This window comes from Eretmochelys imbricata, chromosome 15 (assembly GCF_965152235.1).
Source record: "Eretmochelys imbricata isolate rEreImb1 chromosome 15, rEreImb1.hap1, whole genome shotgun sequence".
In the NCBI taxonomy this organism is placed as follows: domain Eukaryota; kingdom Metazoa; phylum Chordata; order Testudines; family Cheloniidae; genus Eretmochelys; species Eretmochelys imbricata.
Window position 1 is genome coordinate 11,203,230 of NC_135586.1, and position 20,376 is coordinate 11,223,605.

General features: G+C 44.6%; 1 protein-coding gene across 1 annotated transcript in view; it reads right to left on the bottom strand.

Moving 5' to 3' along the window:
* The window catches only part of SPPL3 (signal peptide peptidase like 3), a 143,978-nt gene extending 123,659 nt beyond the window's left edge, over window positions 1-20,319 (bottom strand). Inside the window, exon 1 of the mRNA XM_077834939.1 lies at window positions 19,968-20,319. Within this exon, the coding sequence (XP_077691065.1) occupies window positions 19,968-19,990 (23 nt within the window). The 5' untranslated portion in view covers window positions 19,991-20,319. The remainder of the gene's footprint in view (window positions 1-19,967) is intronic.
* Window positions 20,320-20,376: the final 57 nt, after the last annotated feature.

The following is a 20,376-nucleotide window of genomic DNA, read 5'->3' on the forward strand; positions in this document are numbered from 1 at the left end:
GCACTTTTATGTAAAAAGAAAAGGAGTACTTGTGGCACCTTAGAGACTAACCAATTTATTTGAGCATAAGCTTTCGTGAGCTACAGCTCAATTCATCGGATGCATACCGTGGAAAATACAGAAGGTGTTTTTATACACACAGACCATGAAAAAATGGGTGTTTATCACTACAAAAGGTTTTCTCTCTCCCCCCACCCCACTCTCCTGCTGGTAATAGCTTATCTAAAGTGATCACTCTCCTTACAACGTGTATGATAATCAAGGTGGGCCATTTCCAGCACAAATCCAGAGAGATTGAAGTGTTCTCCGACTGGTTTATAAATGTTATAATTCTTGACATCTGATTTGTGTCCATTTATTCTTTTACGTAGAGACTGTCTAGTTTGACCAACGCACATGGCAGAGGGGCATTGCTGGCACATGATGGCATATATCACATTGGTAGATGTGCAGGTGAACGAGCCTCTGATAGTGTGGCTGATGTTATTAGGCCCTGTGATGGTGTCCCCTGAATAAATATGTGGGCACAGTTGGCAACGGGCTTTGTTGCAAGGATAGGTTCCTGGGTTAGTGGTTCTGTTGTGTGGTATGTGGTTGCTGGTGAGTATTCGCTTCAGGTTGGGGGGCTGTCTGTAGGCAAGGACTGGCCTGTCTCCCAAGATTTGTGAGAGTGTTGGGTCGTCCTTCAGGATAGGTTGTAGATCCTTGATAATGCGTTGGAGGGGTTTTAGTTGGGGCTGAAGGTGACAGCTAGTGGCGTTCTGTTATTTTCTTTGTTAGGCCTATCCCGTAGCAGGTGACTTCTGGGAACTCTTCTGGCTCTATCAATCTGTTTCTTCACTTCAGCAGGTGGGTATTGTAGTTGTAAGAATGCTTGACAGAGATCTTGTAGGTGTCAAACAGCCACACTATCAGAGGCTCGTTCACCTGCATATCTGCCAATGTGATATATGACCAATCCACCCTGCTATCACCTCTCCAATTAAATGTTGGAACTCAGCCAGATTGTGCCCCTTTGAGACCAGGTAGTGATGAGTTTACACACCCAGTCATATACCGATTATAGTAACCATAACATCCCCATGCTTCTGCATGGACCCCACTAGAGCTCCTGGATTTTATTACCCTCTTTGGAGACCTGCATGTACAATCCCACCTGGAGAAGAGTTGTCAGAATGCAGACACATATAAGACATGAGCAGAGAAAATGAAGAAGAGGGAATGCAGTGCCGAGTCAATGCAAAGGAGCTCCGGTAGAAGTACCTGAAGGCAAGGTACAAGAAGAGGACCTCCACTAATGCTTCCACTACCTGCCCACGCTATCAGGAACTGGACAGCACTTTTGTTAGCAATGCCATCACCATACCTAAGAAGGCGTGGACAGTTTTCCACAAAGCACCCCAGACAACACAGCAAGAAACAGCCTTTGACACCATGTTGACCAAGATTTTCCGGGGCAGCCAAGAACTGTACAACATGGCAGATTCAGAGATTACATAAGACTCCCATGTGGACAGCCATACTCACAATCACCCAGAAAATGCTGCAGAGTGGAGCTGTATCATTCAGTATTATGCATTGTACTACAATACAGCGGCACTGGGAAATTTAAGATACTGTTCTCTTACTGTTCTCTGGGTACTGGCTCCCTACCACCACGTTCCCAAGCTGCTTCCTGCTCACTCTCCCTCCTTTCCCAGTCCACCATGCCCCTATTCATGATATTGGCACCACAAGGATTTAAAGGAAATGAAACACTGCATGGTAGGCATGTTTATTGTAGATGTAGATATAGAAAGAGAAATGGCAGTAGAAATAGTACTTTGGCTCAGTCATTAATGCCCCCAGTTTTTAGGAAACTTCAGATTTTATACTGTAAATTGCCCAAATTAGGCTACACAGATATTTAAAGTGCATATGGATTTTAAGCCATTATAAGGCATTAATGGCTACCTGAACCCCTTGGGTTCAGATCAATTACTGCAGAATTTTATTCATTTCATAATGCACTTTATGCTGATTTGTGGGTGTCAAAGAAGAGAACTTAAGGCAAAGATTGTGCTCTATTTTGGCATGCACACTGAAAGGCAATGCAGCTTTCTCAAGACAGAAGCTTCCTTCCATTCCTGTATCAGCAGAAGGGACACCATCCTGGTAAATAGCAGCACTGCATACCTCTCTGGTTTGCCCATTGTCTTGGTAAGTTAAATCACTTTGATTTAAATCAGTTCACCCTGCTGAGGGCTGACCTGGTAATAGTCTTCAAATATGTTAAGGGCTGTTATAAAGAGGACACTGACCAATTGTTTTCCATATCCACCTGCAGACAGGACAAGTAATCAGTTTAACCTGCAGCAAGGGAAATTTAGGTTAGATATTAGGAAAAACTTTCTAAACATTAGGATAGTTAAACTGGAATGGGTTACCAGGGTAGATTATGGAATCCCATCATTGGAGCTTTTTAAGAACAAGTTAGAGTATGTCTACATAAACACATTTTCCAGCAAGCTGGAGTGTAAACTACCACACGCTGTTTGTTTGGACCCTGCCGCTTTGCACTAAAAGTTTAGTGTTTTGACCTACCCAGTTTCAAAGCAGAGGAGAACCAAGTGCAGTAGGAAGCTTCTGGTGTGTGGCAGCAGAGCCCACGCAGACACTTAGGGTATGTCTACACTGCAATTAAAACACGCAGCTGGCCTGTGCCAGCTGACTCAGGGCTCAGGCTAAAGGCCATTTAATTACAGTGTAGATGTTTGGGGACCCTTCCACTTTGCAAGGTCCCAGAGCCTGTGTTGCAACCCAAGACCAAACATCTACACTGCAATAAAAGAGCCCCTTAGCCTGAGCCTAGCTAGCCTCAGCCAGCTAGCATGGGCCAGCCGCAGGTGTCTAATTGCAAGGTAGACATACTCTAGGTGTCTGTGTGGGCCATGCTTACATACACCAGAGTTACGTACACTAGTGCACTTTGATCTACTCTGCTTTCAACAGGATAGATAAAAGAATGCTAGAGAACTTTTAGTGGAAGTACAGACATTCTCTTAGTATGCAGCACATTAGGGCAAGGCAGATTTACAACCCAGCTTGCCATGAACTAAATATTCATACAGAGAAGCCCTTAGACATCTGTCAAGAATGATCTAGGTATATTTGGTTCTGCCGCAGCACAGTGGGTGGACATAAACTAGATGACCTCTGGAGGACCCTGCCATCCCTAATTAATACGATCATATGATTTCGCACTCTGAGCACTGATTCTGATCCTGAATGTTATACGTTCAATAGCCCTAGAACCTTGAGAGAGATTCTCAGAGTTTACATTTTTTTCAGCAAGACTCGTCTCAAAATTACATGGCATTCCATTAGTTAGGAGTGTGAAAACTCCAACTATCCCTCTTTTTTGCACAGAGCTCAGTAGATCCCCTGAATATTATATGAAATGGGATCACTGACAAATCAAAACATACCACAACAGTGGAACTGGCAGACAGGTGAGGAAGAAGAGACCAAAAGCAAGCTTGAAAAATAAGAACAGCATTAGCTCAATTATTTTCCTATAAAAAGCATGAAAATACCACTAATACATCTTAATACTTAGCACTTATAGTGCACTTTTTATCCTTATATCTCTTCAAGCACAAAGACCGGCACTATTTCCATTTTATAGATAAGAGAGCTGAATCATTAAGAAATTAAGTGACTTGACCAAAGTCACAGTGGCAGAACTGGGAATAGAATCTAGGTCTCCAAGATCTCAGCCAGCTTCACCTCAACCATTTTAGACCTGGTTCTATTCCCATCTCTGTTGTTATAACCTTGGTCAAGCAATTTAATCTTTCAGTGCATCATCTGACAGTCTAACATCACACCTTTATGTCCTGTTCACGACAAGGCCTGAAAGCACATCATCTCGATGCTCTACCCACCTCCTCTGGCTCCCAGTTCTCTTTCAATACCAGTTCCACATCCTCATCCTGATCTTCACTGCTATCAACAGATCTGGCTCCAGCTGCATCACAGACCACCTCTCCATCATCCATAACCCAGGACTGCTGCAACCTTCTGGAACAATGTAGCTAACAAAGCCCAGAAATAAACACATGAGAAATAAGAGTTCTGTTCACATGCTTCTTTTATGGAAAAAATTACTAGAGATTAGGCAGAGCCAAAGTCTGATTTCTGAGCATGCTGCAAAACACATCTATTTGAACTTGAGAGGGTAGACAAGCACGTAGAACATGACCATTCAGATTTAGTTTATCTGCGAAGTGCTTGGATATGTTGGCAACGAGCACCGCAGAAAAGCCTACGATACCCTCTGATGGGTAGGAATTAGTGTCCGGGCAAGTGGAGGATGAAAGGAGGAGAACTGTGTATACAATTTCCTGCAAAATTTTAGCTTTTCTTTTAAAATGTTTCTAGCCCTTATGGTTGCAAAATTTGCCTAGTGAAAATGAAGCAAATGTCAACTGATGCAATGTTCTCCTCAGGAATATAAAAACAGCTTCAATGCCTTTTGTTGCTGTTCAGAGCTTTCACTGCTTTGCAAGTTGATAAGACTTCTCAGGTTCACTGTTATTCAATACCCCAGGGCAACAGAAAATCTGACAAAAACGGTGATTTTCTGCTATTGCTTAGGAAAGCTAGACCAGCAGCAGTCAGGTAATGCATAAAACCAAAAAGGTGTCTGAAGGAAGGGTAAAGTTGCAAAACCATCCACTGCTTCGTAGCACTAGGAAAGGGGTGGAAGTGATATACTGTCATAAGTCTCTTAGGAATGCTTCTACTCTTAAAACAGCTGGGAGTGAGATTTGGTTCAAGTTAAAAAGTGCAAGGTTGATATCAAAGATGAAACCCCTCAGCAAGGCCCAGCCTGTTCCTCCTTTCCAGCAGCCAAGGATTAGGTTTCACCAATGTGTTGCTGTTATTTACACATTCACATGTTCTGTATCATCCTCAGCTAGCAGGAATTTGATGCAGTTGTCAATCTTTGCTATGATGTAAAATGAATGCTTGTAATTCTTCCAAAACTTAAGAATTTGCTGATAGCATTCTCTGCCCCAGATGTGATGTCTGAAATGCTATTTTGTTAGTTAAAATGTTACTGGTCTTCTTGAAGAGCTTCTTTTGCCTTGGCTGTGGGTGGGGAATCTAGTATTTACTGGACACCCAGCTGGTCTTCCGTCACTGTGGACCTCTCCCCTCCCTGGAGGGTCCTCTTGCTCCCTAGAAACACATCATTGTTACTGGCTTACTTCCGGATCCTCAGTAACACATCTTCCCAGAGGAAATTAAGCTAAGTGGAGAGGAGTTTGTTTTGGGGAAGAACAGATTCCTTTTCCCCATCTCTCTCTCACCCCATTTCCACACAGACACCCCCACCCCCCCGTTGTTTTGTTGTTGTTGTTGCTTTTAATATCCTAGATTTGGCCTAATTTCAGTATGGTGAAATGCAGAAGACTTTGTTCTATTAGAATCTATTCTCAGCTCTGTTAAAAATCAATGTAAGCAACCCATCAGACCCTCAGTTACCTTATCCATAAGACAAACAACCTAAAGCGTTACTCAGTAAAAACTGTAAAGCATACAAATTTACACTAGTCAGCAGAAAAGGTAACCCATGGTATGCTGGCTCCCAATCCAGTGCACTTTGCTATAGGCTCACGAGTACTCTGTGAAGGATGGTCTCTTTCAGAGTCATCCTATGCTGACACTGCTGAACAATGGCAGCTTAGTTTTGTCTTTTTGTTACCAGAAGATGTCAAATTTTAGAGAAGAACTAGAAGATTTGGGGAAAATAAAGTTAGTCATTTGAATTACAATGAGCCACCAATGTGATCTGGCTGTGAAAAAAAGGCAATTGTAATCCTAGGATGTATTAGGCAAGGCATTTCTACTAGAGATGGACAAGTATTAATGACATTATATAAGGCATCCATAAGACCTCATTTGGATCCTGTGTACAATTTCAGTCACCCATGTTCAAGACAGATTAATTTAAACTGAAACAGGTCCAGAGAAGAGCTACTAGGATATGGGGATTGGAGAGCCTATCTTACGAAAGGATACCAGAAACGCTTGGCTTGTTTAGTCTCACAAAAAGAAAACAGAGGGGATAGGACTGCTTTCAGTACATACATTAGGTACTCCTGGGGGAATTCTGCACCACTGTGCATGTGCAGAATTCATGTCCCCAGGAGACTTCTTTGCTTCATCACAGAAAAATGACTTCTGACAGGGAAGCAAAGGGAAACTGCATCAATGGTCATGCACCCCTCTCGAGCAGCCCGGGCACATCGTTTCAGGCGTCCAGAGCAGCAAACAGAAAGGTAAATCACTGCAGGGATGGGGAAGCCCTGGCCAGCAGATCCTATCCTGCACCTGGCTCAGTTGCTAATTTTGACTGGGGCTGGGTCAGATGCACCCCCAGCAATCTCCCCCAGTGCAGGAAACTTCCCATCCTCCCCTCCTAACTTCCAGTCCCCATTGCTCCTCAGCTGTGGGAGGAGCGGTCACTGTGCAGGGAGCTGCTCCCCTGTCTGCCCAACCCCCATGCATCCAGATCACTCCATACCCAGACCCCCCTGCAAAGCCTCAGCCCGCTCAGAATCCAGTCACGAAACCCCCTCCACCTGGACCCTCACCCCCTGGCACTTGGAGCCCCCCGCCAAGCCTCATTCTCTCACACACAGACACACATCCCCGCTGAGCCCCAACCACCTTCACATGGACCCCCCTGCAGAGTCCCATTGTCCCTGCACCTAGAATCCCCCAACAAGCCCTTGTGCATCCAGAACTCTACTGTATCCGGACGCCCCACCGAGCAGCCCTCACCCAGATTGCTCAACACAGAACCCTCTCACCCCACATCTGTAACCCCCTCACACTACCTTCTCCACATGTGGATCCTGCTGGGCTGAGCCTGCCTACCATACCTGATGTGCCTGGTGTGGACGGGCAGGGCCCCAAGATGTTTCTGGGGCAGGTCTGGGCCTTGCGCTGTGTCATGGCCTGGTGCAGCCTCACTGCCAAGTCTATGTCCCCAGGAGAAGGGGGGAACTGCACAGCGATCTCCGACATCTGTGCAGCCAGTGGGCCTGTGTTCCCCATTGCCATTCTGTAGCCTCCACATTTATTTATTGACAAATAAAATTGGTAGTGTATACACCAGGGCTTAGATTGGCTTAAGTATATCGCACAAGGTGTGCAGCATAGTTAAGTCGACCTGCCCTTCTAATGTAGACCAGCTCTAAAACTCTATGATTCTAAATAAGAACATTTAGATCTGTGAAGTTTGAAGTTGGTGAGTGCTATAGTTGGTGTAAAATTAAAATAAAATTTGGTGCCATACACAGTGAAAAGTTTGAGACTTTTTTTGTTTAAAATCAAAGTACAGTCCCTGCTAACCAAAGGGGAGAAAGGGAAAAATTTTACATTTAGACAGATAGGACGTATTGCAGTTGGCTCTAATAGCCCTGAAAAGAACGTTTTAAAGAACGCTTTATACAAACATCTATCAGACGAAATAATACAGAAGTAAAAACTGAAGAAAGTTGCAGTACCAGCACTGGGAGAGAGCTCTCCCAGTGCTGTAAAAAACAACCTCCATGAGGAGAATGGCTCCCAGCACTGGTGCACTGTCTACACTGGCACTTCACAGCACTGAAACTTGCAGCGCTCAGGGGGGTGTTTTTTCACCCACCATTATACTACCTAAGCACTAAAGAAGTCATTTAGTTTCACAAAGAAGACATATCAGAATCTGACCTTCCCTTCTTCCAGGGTCTGGAGATACTTTCTCACCAGTTATTGCAGGAAAGGTAAACTAATGTATGGACTTTGAGGCATACTCTGAAGGTTTTTGCTCAATCTTATCTCCTGCAGTACTTCATTTAATACTTCAGCACTTTTGAGAGAATGCGTTAAGTCTTGATCTCAAGCTTCATCCTAGGCTTTATCAACCACACTGCCAAAAGGCCATTGCTTTCTCATTGTGAAAAGAAAGAATGGCTGTCCATGATACTGTAGATCTTGACAATCAAGCCCAAGGCCTTACTCAATCTGAAACCAATTCATGCATTCAGAACTCACTTCTAAAAGAATTTGCTATCATACTAAGTGTCAGCAGATCCTGAAGATTCATTTTAATTGGTCTACAGAAGTTTGAAAACACAATGCAGCACTTCCATTTATATCCTGGATTCAGAATAAAAGTATAAAGAGCTATGACTATGGTAAATGATCAAAAGCAAAAGTTAAAACTGAGTAACTGATCAAGAGCATAACCTGTGTTGGAGAGATGTGCACTTGGTCAGATACCATTTTGCACTTTCGAAGTTTATGGGGTATTTTTCTGACCTGTGATTAACTGATACTATCATTTCTCTGTAGCATTTGAATTAGACCAGCGGTTCCCAAACTTTAACCATCATTAGAATGTCAAGTCTCGTGAACCCCCTCCTAAAAATGAATATTTCCAGGGATTTTCTCCTTTACCTGACTATAAATTATAACAGCAGTGATCTTGGAAATATAAAATTTGTTTTTATGACATGCTTATTACACATTATTTATTATTAATTACTACTTATTACAGTATTTTATTACATTATGAAAACGGCAACACACTTCCAAGATCTCACTTTCGTAGCTTGCATCACTTTGAATAACCCTGTTATAAGACAAGGCTCCTATGTTTCATCAAGAAGTATCAGATGTGAAACAGCATGAAGGTATTTAAGAAGCCAACTCAATGAGTTCCTCCTACGCAAGCATTCAGGTCTTGAGCAGTCCAGGCAAACAACGCATGTTACAACACAGCTTAAACTTGTTCTTCATAATAATTTTTAAAACAATACTAGCTGCCTATTTAATTTTTAAAACAGCAAAAAATATCCACCTCCCTTTCCATTTCTTCTAAGGAGTCTTGAAGTTTAAATCTCCTCAGTGTGATAGATATGCTTGCTTTGATCTGCTTAGCTCTTGGAAGTCCAGGGGCTCCGGACTGCTGGTCCCATGCTGCCCATGGTTCCTAGGGACAACTCTATCCGCCATTAGGGAATTTTTTTCCCAAGAACCCCCTGTAACATTTCGCGAACCGCAGTTTGGGAACCACTGAATTAGGCTAAATGGAAAGAAGTCAGCCAAACAGAATACAGAGATGCAGTATGGTTACTGAATTGGTTACTACAGTCTAAGCATGTGCAGGAGGGGAAAAAAAATTATAATGATCTTTTTAATCTAGCAGAGAAAAGGATAACAATTCAAAGGCTGGAAGTTGAAGCTAGTGAATTCGACTGGAAATAAGATGTCAATTTTTAACGGTGAGAGTAATTAACCATTGAAATAATTTACCTAGAGTCATGGTGGATTCTTTATTACTGACTATTTTTAAATGAAGATTAGACATTTTTCTAAAAAGATATAGTCTAGGAATTCTTTTGGGGAAGTTCTATGGACTGTGCCATACAGGATGTCAGACTAGATCACCACAATGGTCCCTCCCAGCCTTAGAATCTAAGACTCTGTAAACCTATGAATTCACAACTGAATGAGAGTTTAGTTCTCAAGAGAAGTCGGACACTTTAAAATATTTTGCTCTACAATAGTTCTGTTCCTTTGAAGCAGAGAAATCAATTTACAAACTATTAACTAATTTCATTCAACACACCTGTAAAGTATGTAAGGGTAAATAATAGGGCTGTCAAGCGATTAAAAAAATTAATCACGATTAAATAATAGACCACCATTTATTTAAATATTTTTGGATGATTTCTACATTTTGAAATATATTGATTTCAGTTACAACACAGAATACAAGGTGTACAGTGCTCACTTTATATTTATTTTTGATTATAAGTGTTTGCACTATAAAAAAGTATTTTTCAGTTCACCTAATACAAGTACTGTAATGCAATCTCTATCATGAAAACTGAACTTACAAATACAGAATTATGTACAAAAATACTGCATTCAAAAATAAAACAATGTAAAATTTTAGAGCTTGCAAAGCTACTCAGTCCTACTTCTTGTTCAGCCAATTGCTCAGACAAACAAGTCTGTTTACATTTGCAGGAGATAACTCTTTCCCCTTCTTGTTTACAATGTCACCTGAAAATGAGAACAAGCATTCTCATGGCACCTTGGTAGCCGGCATCACTAGATATTTACATGCCAGATGCGCATGCTTCAACCACTTTTCCAGGGGACATGCGTCCATGTTGATGATGGCTTCTGCTCGAAAACCATCCAAAGCAGTGCAGACCGATGCATGTTCATTTTCATTATCTCAGTCAGATGCCACCAGCAGAAGGTTGATTTTCTTTTTTAGTGGTTCAGGTTCTGTAGTTTTCGCATCGGAGCGTTGCTCTTCTAAGACTTCTGAAAGCATGCTCCCTACCTCGTCCCTCTCAGATTTTGGAAGGCACTTCATATTCTTAAATCTTGGATCCAGTGCTGTAGCTATCTTTACAAATCTCACATTGGTACCTTCTTTGCATCCGAGGCTGCTGTAACATGAAATATATGGCAGAATGCAGGTAAAACAGGGCAGGGGACGTACAATTCTCCCCCAAGGAGTTCAGTCACAAATTTAATTAACGCATTATTTTTTTAACGAGCGTCATCAGCATGGAAGCACATCCTCTGGAATGGCGGCCAAAGCATGAAGGGGCATATGAATGTTTAGCATATCTGGCACGTAAATACCCTGCAATGCTGGCTACAAAAGTGCCGTGCAAATGCCTGTTCTCACTTTCTGGTGACACTGTAAATAAGAAGAGGGCAGCATTATCTCCTGTAAATGTAAACAAACTTGTTTGTCTAAGCGATTGGCTGAACAAGAAGTAGGACTGAGTGAACTTGTAGCTTCTGAAGTTTTACATTTTTTTTTGTTACGTACCTGCACTCAAAAGCAAAACAATCTACATTTGTAAGTTTCACTTTCAGGACAAGGACTGCACTACAGTACTTGTATGAGGTGAACTGAAAAATACTATTTCTTCTGTTTATCATTTTTACAGTGCAAATATTTTTAACCAAAATATACACTTTGATTTCAATTACAACACAGAAGATAAGATATATATGAAAATGTAGAAAAACATCCAAAATATTCAATGAATTTCAATTGGTAGTCTTGTTTAACAGTGCAATTAAAACTGCAATTAATTTTTTAATAGTGATTAATTTGAGTTAATCGCATGAGTTAACTGCAATTAATCGATAGCCCTAGTAAAAAATGATCACTTCCCCACTCAGATGCTCTCATCATTGAGGTGAAACAAAGTGGCTGTTCAACTATCCATAGCAACAGTTAAAAAAAAAAAAAAACCACCACACTTCACAGGACATGAAGAACGTAAGCTGAAACTGCAAGGAAAATTTAGACGGAAAACTTTTACTCAAGTTGGAATCTAATAATGAAACTTGCATTAATACTCCTACAATCTCCTTTAATCTCTTTAATGACTTCGGGACCCCAATTTTTACATCTAAGCCAGCAGACAGTATCACCTCCAGTTGTTGTACTATACCCCTTAACACTATTGGGGGAGATTGGCTCAATATTGACTTGCAAAGAAGACTGCCACCCACAGAATCACCAACACCACCATGCCTGCAGCAGTACATCTGCAGCTTTTGGAGATTTCAAACCCAAGTAGTGGTCCTACCTATCCCTATATAATTTTTACTTCAGATGGGGATCACAGCAGAACGTGGCATTGCTGCAGGCCTCTAGAGGCCATCTGTCTTTAATCCAAGTTGAAGTTATTACAAAATTTGCACTGTGCTCAATTTAGTCCCCACTGTTTTTTACTTCATGATCAGGAAACAACTTCGAGTTATTTAACTACATAAATGCCAGTACTACTCCCTGCCCAGCTTCAGTTGACCCCATGTTCCTTGTCCCGAAGTCTTTTTCAGTCTAGTCCTGCCTAGATTAGCGCACAGTCTAAAAAAGCAAAGCATAGGGGAAAAGGGATTTAACCAATGAGCAATGCAATAAGGGTGGAGATAGGTACATAACTCATGTTTGTTATTCCAAATTTACTATAGGTCAACTCCACTGATACCAGATAATACAGATTTACAATGGTTAACAGTGAAATTTGGCTGTAGATTTCAGTTCTTGACAAATTTAAGAGTAAAAGTTAAATTCTATCTTCATATATGAGCACAACTCCCACTGAAGTCTTCAGGTGATATGACTAATTAGGGGTAGAATTTAGCCCTGTATGTTTTGTGATTCCTCTCCTAAAAAAGTTAGTATAATAAGAAGGTAATTTTTAAATTTTCATTTATTGTAATCAGCCTCACACTCCCAAAGTGTCCTCACTGCAGAGCTCACTCAAGTTAGCCTAGCTGAAGTGAGAGCAGCCATGCTACAAAACGACACTTGAGCTGCACAGAGTGATTTTCTTTGCAGCTGAGGAACTGTGCTAACTTAGGGCATGGCTACACTTGCAGATGTAGAGCGCTTTGAGTTAAACCAGCCTTCGTATAGCGCAGTAGGGAAGGTGCTGCAGTCTGTCCACACTGACAGCTTCAAGCGCACTGGCGTGGCCACATTTGCAGCGGCATTGGGAGCGCTGCATTATGGGCAGCTATCCCAGCATGCAAGTGACAGCAACATGCTTTTCAAAGGGGAGGCGGGGGTGGAGTGTGACAGGGAGTGTGTTGTGTTTATGTGGGGGGACAGAGAGTGGGTTTTGGGAGGGCTGAGAGCATGTCAGCATGCTGCCTCGTAAGTTCAGACAACAGCAGACTCCTCTTCCCCCCCGCCCCTCCCTCTCTCACACACAGCATTCCATAGTAATGGCTGCTTTGTCTCGGAGCAGATAAGCAGCTGGCTGTCAGAAATGGAGCTTTCAAACGGCATATCTGTATTCCTGCAGCAAGTTCAAAACAATGAGAAGAGTGGCCACGTAACTTAAGGGGATTATGGGACGTTTCCGGAGGCAGATCAGAGCGCAGTAATGCAGCACCTTGTCTACACTGGTGCCGCGGTGCTCCAGCATGGGGGAGGGGGGCAGCAAACGTTATTCTACTCGCTGAGGTGGAGTACCAGCAGCGCTGTAGCCGCAGAGTCAGAGCGCTCTAGGTGCCTTGCCAGTGTGGACGGGTAGCGAGCTAGTGCGCCCGGTGCTCCTTTATTGCGCTGTAACTCGCAAGTGTAGCCAAGCCCTTAATCTATAGATTAATGATGGGCCAGCCTATTTGAGTTAAAAGCATCACACCAAACTTGAGCTAAACACCTTTTTTTTTTTTTTTTTGGGGGGGGGGGGGGGGGGCTGGACCTGAGCTGGGGCAACACTGAATTAACTCAAGTTACCTATGAAGTGAAGCCAAGACCACAAAATTTTGAATCTAAATACACTGTAAACACACAGCTGATTAGAAATCACCATGGGACAAGGATAGCATTGTGTGTTTATGCTTATTGGAGAGCACCTTGCCTGCTGACTGATTTGACAGTTCACAAAACTGAATTTCCATATAAGCATACCTGTCCCATTTCTTTTAATATTAACATTTGATAGACACACCTGGTACGCTAATTTGTGTATTCAGAGATTTCACTCAATTTAATAAAATCACTAAAAACAACATCATGGGTACTGTAATGATGCTGACCCCATAACGTGAACACCCTGTTAAATAGAAAGCTTTCATTACTATACCTCTGTATAAAGTCTCCTTAAACAAAATCTTGCTGTTGTAATGGCTGTTTTGTAACCGTTGTTTTGGTTACAATATTTACATGGTAAGGATTAACCTGTTAATTCCTAAATAAATGTAATAATTTTATTAAGATATTGTTGAAGTAAAAAGAAAATGGTACAGAGTTTAGGCATAGAAGTTTCTGGTTATCAGGGAATAAGGTACGGATAATCAGGGGGTGAGAAATTCGGTTTACGAGCGGGTGGCGTAAGGAATACATAATCTGCAATCTCCCCGACTGGGGGTATAAGTTTAACAGGTCAAAGTACAGACATTGAGCTATGGGGGTATGTTGTCCATATAATGGCTATATTCAGCTGTGGAGTATAATGAGCGGATACGATGATGAGGATGGATCTACCCTCATTTGGTGGGATTTAATGTTCAGTGAGTTTATGGTTCCAGTTCACATGGTCCAATGGAAAAAAGTCTCTCAGTCCCTTTCCCATAGTTGATGCACGATGTCGTACCGGCTCACACCTCCTGGTACTGTCGGTGGCTGGTGATGTATTCGATGTAGATGTCCCTGGACCATCGGATGGCGTCTGAGACCATGAGGCGCCGCACGAACCTTGCATAGCGTCGACCGATCCCACAGGTCCGAAGCACACGCTCGTTGCAGGGGTCTCAAGCACCCAGGGCTCCGACGATCAGGGCGTCCAGCTGCACCTCGTAGCCCTTCGCTCTCAGGGTGTCGGCCAGGGGGGCATATTTTTCCAGCTTACGAACTTGGGATTCGCTGAAGGTCGGGGTCCTGCTCTCAAAGGAGACCGTGATGTCGACGAGGATGATCTTTTTCTGGGCCTCGTCGGTGACTACCACATCAGGTCGCAAATGGCTGTCAGTACTGGGGATAGCACAGTTCACGGTGACCTCCCCCAGGCGTGGTGCGATGGCTTTCACTACGCAGTTCTGGATGGCGTTGTGGAGCAGCTGCCAGGCTCTGGAGTGGGGCTTGCAGCTGCACAGGACGTGGGGCAGGGTCTCGTTGGAGTAGCCGCACTTCCTGCAAAGCTTGTCTCGGTTCCCGTGGCGGACGGCTCCGTTGAGCGGGACGCAGTTGAGCCGGGCATGGTGGATGAACCGCCAGTCGCCGAAGGGGGTGAAGCCACCCCCGGCGAGGAAGTGGTGCTGGCATCCCACTTGCTGGTCAGTTCGAAGGCTTTACCCTGGTCTGGTTTACGCTCAGGGCTTCCATGTACAGCGAGTGGATGGCCCCCTTCAGGGTCCTCTCCAGCATTCCCCTGGCGCTTGGGGTGACAATGGTGTTGTCGTCGGACCTGATCTGCAGCACCAGGACTCCCAGCTCCTGGCGCTCCTCGCACCACTCCCAGCAGCAGCTGATGCGCTTCCCCAGGTGACGCGTGGCATTGCGAACGCGGGACCACAGTGAAGTGATGTCGCGCCCATCCCGTCCGAATTCGCCATCCAGGGAACCGCTCAGGAAGCTGGCGGTGTCTTGGTTGGAGGGGGCTCTGCCAATCCGCTTCTTTGTTGCGTCATGGAGGGCATTTGCTGCGATGTTCCTTACCATGGCGTTGGGACACGTCAGCAGGTGGAAGGCGTGGGTGATCACCACAATGTCACATAGGTCACCCATGCGGGGGACATTGGCACCACCATGCCTGTGGGCGATACAGACCAGCTCGCTGCTGGCTCTCTGGGGAAGGAACAGCCACTTCTTCACCAGCTGCCGGTTGATCTTGTCTGCCTTGTTGAGGGGTACTTTTGCCACGGCGGCTCCCCTTAGGACGAATGAGATGCGGGGGATCAGGAAGGTGTTCAGGGCGTTTATTTTCTGCCACGGTGCTAGCAGGGAGGCGTTGATCTTGGCGGCATCCTGCAAGATCTCCTGGATGGTGTCCTCGGGCGTCTGCCGGACATGGAAACCCGTTGGCATGCCGAGGTGCCGGTACACCTGCCCCTCTGCCAGGGGGATGACGGGCTCGCCCTGGATCTGGAACCCTGTCGTCTGCACCAAGTCCCTTTTGCTGCCGTTGATGTGGAGAGAGGCGCACTTCTTTGCATTGAAGCGGAGCCCCATCCAATCAGCAGCTCTACTGCCAGCATCTAGCATACGTTGGAGCTTCTCTGGGTCGTCCGTGGTCAGGACCAGGTCCTCCACGTAAGCCAGGATGCTCACCCTCTCACTGTGGAGGTTGAAGCCAACTACGCCATTGGAGATCGCTCGCAGCAACGGCTCTATGGCGAGGTTAAAGATGATGGGGCTGAGGGGACAGCCCTGCTTAACTCCCCTCCGGATCGGGATCTCGGCGGTCTCCCCTTCGACCGAGCAAATGGTGATGCTGCATCCCTTGTACACCTCTCAGATCATACGGAGGAAGTTATCTGGCATCCCAAACTCCTAGACCGTGGCAAAGATGTGGTGGTTGGGCATGGACCCAAAGGCATTAGCCAGGTCGAGCCATGCTACCGTGCACTGCCTCTGCGCCTTTCTGGCCATTTACATGGTAAGGATTAACGAACCTGTTAATTCCTAAATAAATAGTAATAAATTAATTTCCATCTCTTCTGTACTGGGCCGAGAAGCCTCCTCCTAATACTACTTCTTCATAACCCAAGAGTTTGATGCCAAATATAGGGACCATTCCACTGCCTGAATCTTCATCCTGAACTTTATAAGTGACCAAATCAGAATTAAAAGGCTACTGACTGAGTACAGAATCTGCTTTTTCACTCTGATCCTTCATCCTCCCCGACTCAACACTCACATGGAAAATATTCAGACACACAATGTTCTATGTTACACTTAGCCATAGTATTGGCAGAGGGTGAGACTGAAGTTATAAAGGAAATAAACATCTGTTGTGTTAGGTGGAATCCTCATTCTCCTTGTCTTCTGTAAAACCAAGTTTTGGAGAACCTTTTATGGCTTCAGAAAACAAAAAACGAACAGACAAAGAGACCCATTTCCAGAATGGGTAAGAAAAAGGGGGACTTACATCAGGACTTGAAAATTTAGACACCTGCTAATCAGAGACAAATAAAGAGATGCATGCTACTTTCCCTTCCAAGTAGGATCCAATGGAAGCACCCTAGAGAGAACAGCGTACTCTTTGCACCACAAGCTGCTAGGAAACAAGGAGGGGCTGGGCTTTTTCCACAAAGTTACCATCCACAGATCCTGCTGCCTTCATCCCCTTCTTTTGTATTGGTGTCAACTTTTGTATGTCTGAAGTTTGAATCTTCACCACCTATTAACCTCTGCCACAGAGGCCCCTGCAATTACTATGATGGACAGCCACTTCCCCCTCCCTCCCCCTGGTGCTCCTAAAGAGAGAAAACTCCTTTCTGATTGATGAGACATTCTCAATACATACCCACTTCCTGGCTTGGAAGTTAGGTTGGGGAGATTCCCACTCTGCCTCTACTCACACCCTTTGCAATACTTCTGCTGTCACCTTCCACCAAAGGAGGAGTAAGCTCATAACTCTGATGCTCATGAGTTTCCAGAATAATTCAATGGTAAATGCATCAGTTCAGTTTCACTGTTGGTCAGAACTTTAAGCAGTAGCACTGAAACAAACTACATTCTTATGAACTTCATTTGACTACTGCAGGAACTTGACAGAAAAAGTCTCCCCACTCACCATTAGCAAGCATTTTCATTCAACACTTTTTAAAATAACATTTCCTTCTGCCACTTGTTCCACATTGCATATCAAGATTAGCCGTTCCCAGGAAAACAGTATTCATAATCACCCCAGAAAATAAATTCTTGTCACTCATTTTGAGGCTAGTACACCTAGTATTACAAAGTTAAGTGACTATGATTAACTTTCAGAGTAGCAGCTGCGTTAGTCTGTTTTCGCAAAAAGAAAAGGAGTACTAGTGGCACCTTAGAGACTAACCAATTTATCTGAGCATAAGGTTTCGTGAGCTACAGCTCGCTTCATCGGATGCATTTTCCACTGAATGCATCCGATGAAGCGAGCTGTAGCTCACGAAAGCTTATGCTCAAATAAATTGGTTAGTCTCTAAGATGCCACTAGTACTCCTTTTCTTTCTATGATTAACATTGATAGTTATGCATGGTAAGATGAGATGATCAAATATTATGCTTCAGGACAGAAGATAAGCCCCGTAGGTGTCAGAAAAATCCTACAACCTTACACCTACAGCCATCCAGTAGGGAAGGTGTTTGGGGTTGGCTGCTGTCAAGGCAGGATACCCAACATACTAGAAATGGTATTATCCTATGGGACAGAAAAGCCATTCACTTTGATAAAGCTGCCCATTAAAGCACAAAAAGAGGCTTAGATCTAGCACATGGAGGGGAAATGAACCACCAACTGCAAAAGACCACAGCAGCATCACGTATTCAACAGCTTTCCCAAGAAACACTAGTTTTCTACTTTACAATAAACATACTACTAGTACCATTAGAAGATTGTGTACAGAACTGTATTACCATACTTATATAAAGAAATCCAGAGATTGTTGACAGCCGTGATGAGTAATCAAACGTTTTGCGGGCAGAGAAGAGTGCAAAAGCTATAATAGAATTGTTCCATTCCAAACTAGGTCTTTGCCATTCTTCTCACTACATTTCCCATGCTATGTTGATTAAAGCCCTACATATAAAGTGTAAACACCAGATACAGTAGATTATATCAATAGATATAAGTAAAAGCAAAATACTCAGTCTGTTCTGAGACTCACGCATTATACTGCTATAGCAAGAAAGAGCCACAGCTCTATTAATGTATCAAGTGGTTAAAATCCTAGCTAACTCCTATCTTCCACTTCACTTGCTTAACATATGTAGACTACAGAAATATTAATCTCCTCTGGAATAAAAACTGAAGTGCTTTCTGCGGTTATCTTTAGTATTGTTCTAAAAACAGAACATGTAACAATAACACCACACCTATTTAAAAGAATCAAATCAAAGGTAGTGATAAAGATTTTCAGAAGCATTTAGAGTGGAAAGGTTCCTCATTGGCTCAACTGAATAAATGCAATGGCCCCTCCACATATGGTACACCCTAAAGTCTAAATTCAAGTTTTTCTTCTTTTAATAATAATCTCATAAAACTTTCAAAAAACATAAGAACTCTCGCTTTACAACAACAAAATTGCTTAAAAATATGGAAGAGTAAAGCAGTACAACCCAAGTACCGCAATATTCTTCCAAGCAATTCAGCTGTTCCTTTGGCACCTTTGCACAATTAGACTATCTAAAATATTTTCCTTTTTAAATCCTTTAAATCATCAAAAGCAAGCTATGGAAGTCATCAAATCTTGAATCCCAACCAGGCCTGACAGAGGATCAGGACAGACACACAATGCCTCCTATTCTCTGTTGTTCTGTTTCACTTCTTCCCACAGAAACTGGCTTCTTCACCCTGTTTTTTTATTTCCTGAAGACAATATTATCAGGTTTCAGAGTAGCAGCCGTGTTAGTCTGTATCCCCAAAAAGAAACTGTGGAAGCGAGCTGTAGCTCACGAAAGCTTAGGCTCAAATAAATTTGTTAGTCTCTAAGGTGCCACAAGTACTCCTGTTCTTTTTACAGTATTATCAGTATGTGAAAAAAAACTCTGCCAGTCTTATCAAGAGAGCTCGTCTGACCTAGTAATGGATCTGGAGCTAAAGTTAGGGAGAATTAATACCCACTACCTTTTAACTGCAGGAAGGATGGCTCCCTCCTTACTCTGGGTCTCAGAGGAGTTTAGTGTCACACCTATAGCCACGAACGTGCCCAAGTACCCTAAAAGGACTTCTTGCTGCTACAAAAGCGGCTGAGAGAGCAGCACTCTGTGTTTATAGAGAGGCCTACTTACATTTGCAGCCGTTCAAGGGAGTATCTCCGGTCACTCATTTCTATAAACGCCGGTGCAGAATAAGCGCCCAGTTCCGCAGTTACAGATTTACCCGACACCACAGACCTCGCGCCCAGAGCTCCCCACTGCCTCCTCTGTGGGCTCTGACACACTCCCTCCAGGAAGGGACGAGGCCTTCCAGCCCAGCCTCCGAGCCGCCGCTCCATCCCAGAGGAGAGATGCAGCCCCGGCTCCTTACCCACCCGTCCCCAAGGACGACACCTGCTCCCCCGCACCCTGTCACAAGCCCGTCCCCGCGGGCCGCCTCCTCTCATACATCCCCGCGCCCACCACACAGCCCTGCGCCCGGCCTATCCCCGGGTCCGTAGTAGTCCCCGCCGACCCTCCCCCTGCTCCGCCGCCCCGGGGCCTCCTCCGCCGGCCTGGCCCAGCTGCTCACCAGGAGTAGGTCTGCTCCGCCATGGCTGCTGCTGGGCGGCCGAGCTGCGCGGCGCTGGCCAAGCCCCGGCTCCTCCTCCTCCTCCTCACTTGCTCCGGGGCTCAGTGGCGGCCCCGCTGCGGCTCCCGGCCCAACATGGCGGCGACTGTAAGCAAGGAGGGGAGAGAAGGGGTCCCCGCCCGGTGGGGGGGCTGCTCAGTAGCCGCGCCACAGGGCCGTGCTCGGGCGCCGACGACGGGCAGGCCTCATGACCGAGCAGCGGCGACGGCGTCCGGGCGGGGAGAAAGAGAAGGGAAAACTCCGCGTACCCAGCTCCAAGGCGAGGCCGCTCAGACTCCGCTCGCGCACAGGGGGGGGGCGGAGCCTGCGGCCGCGCAGGTCACATGCCCACAACACGCTCACGTGCCGC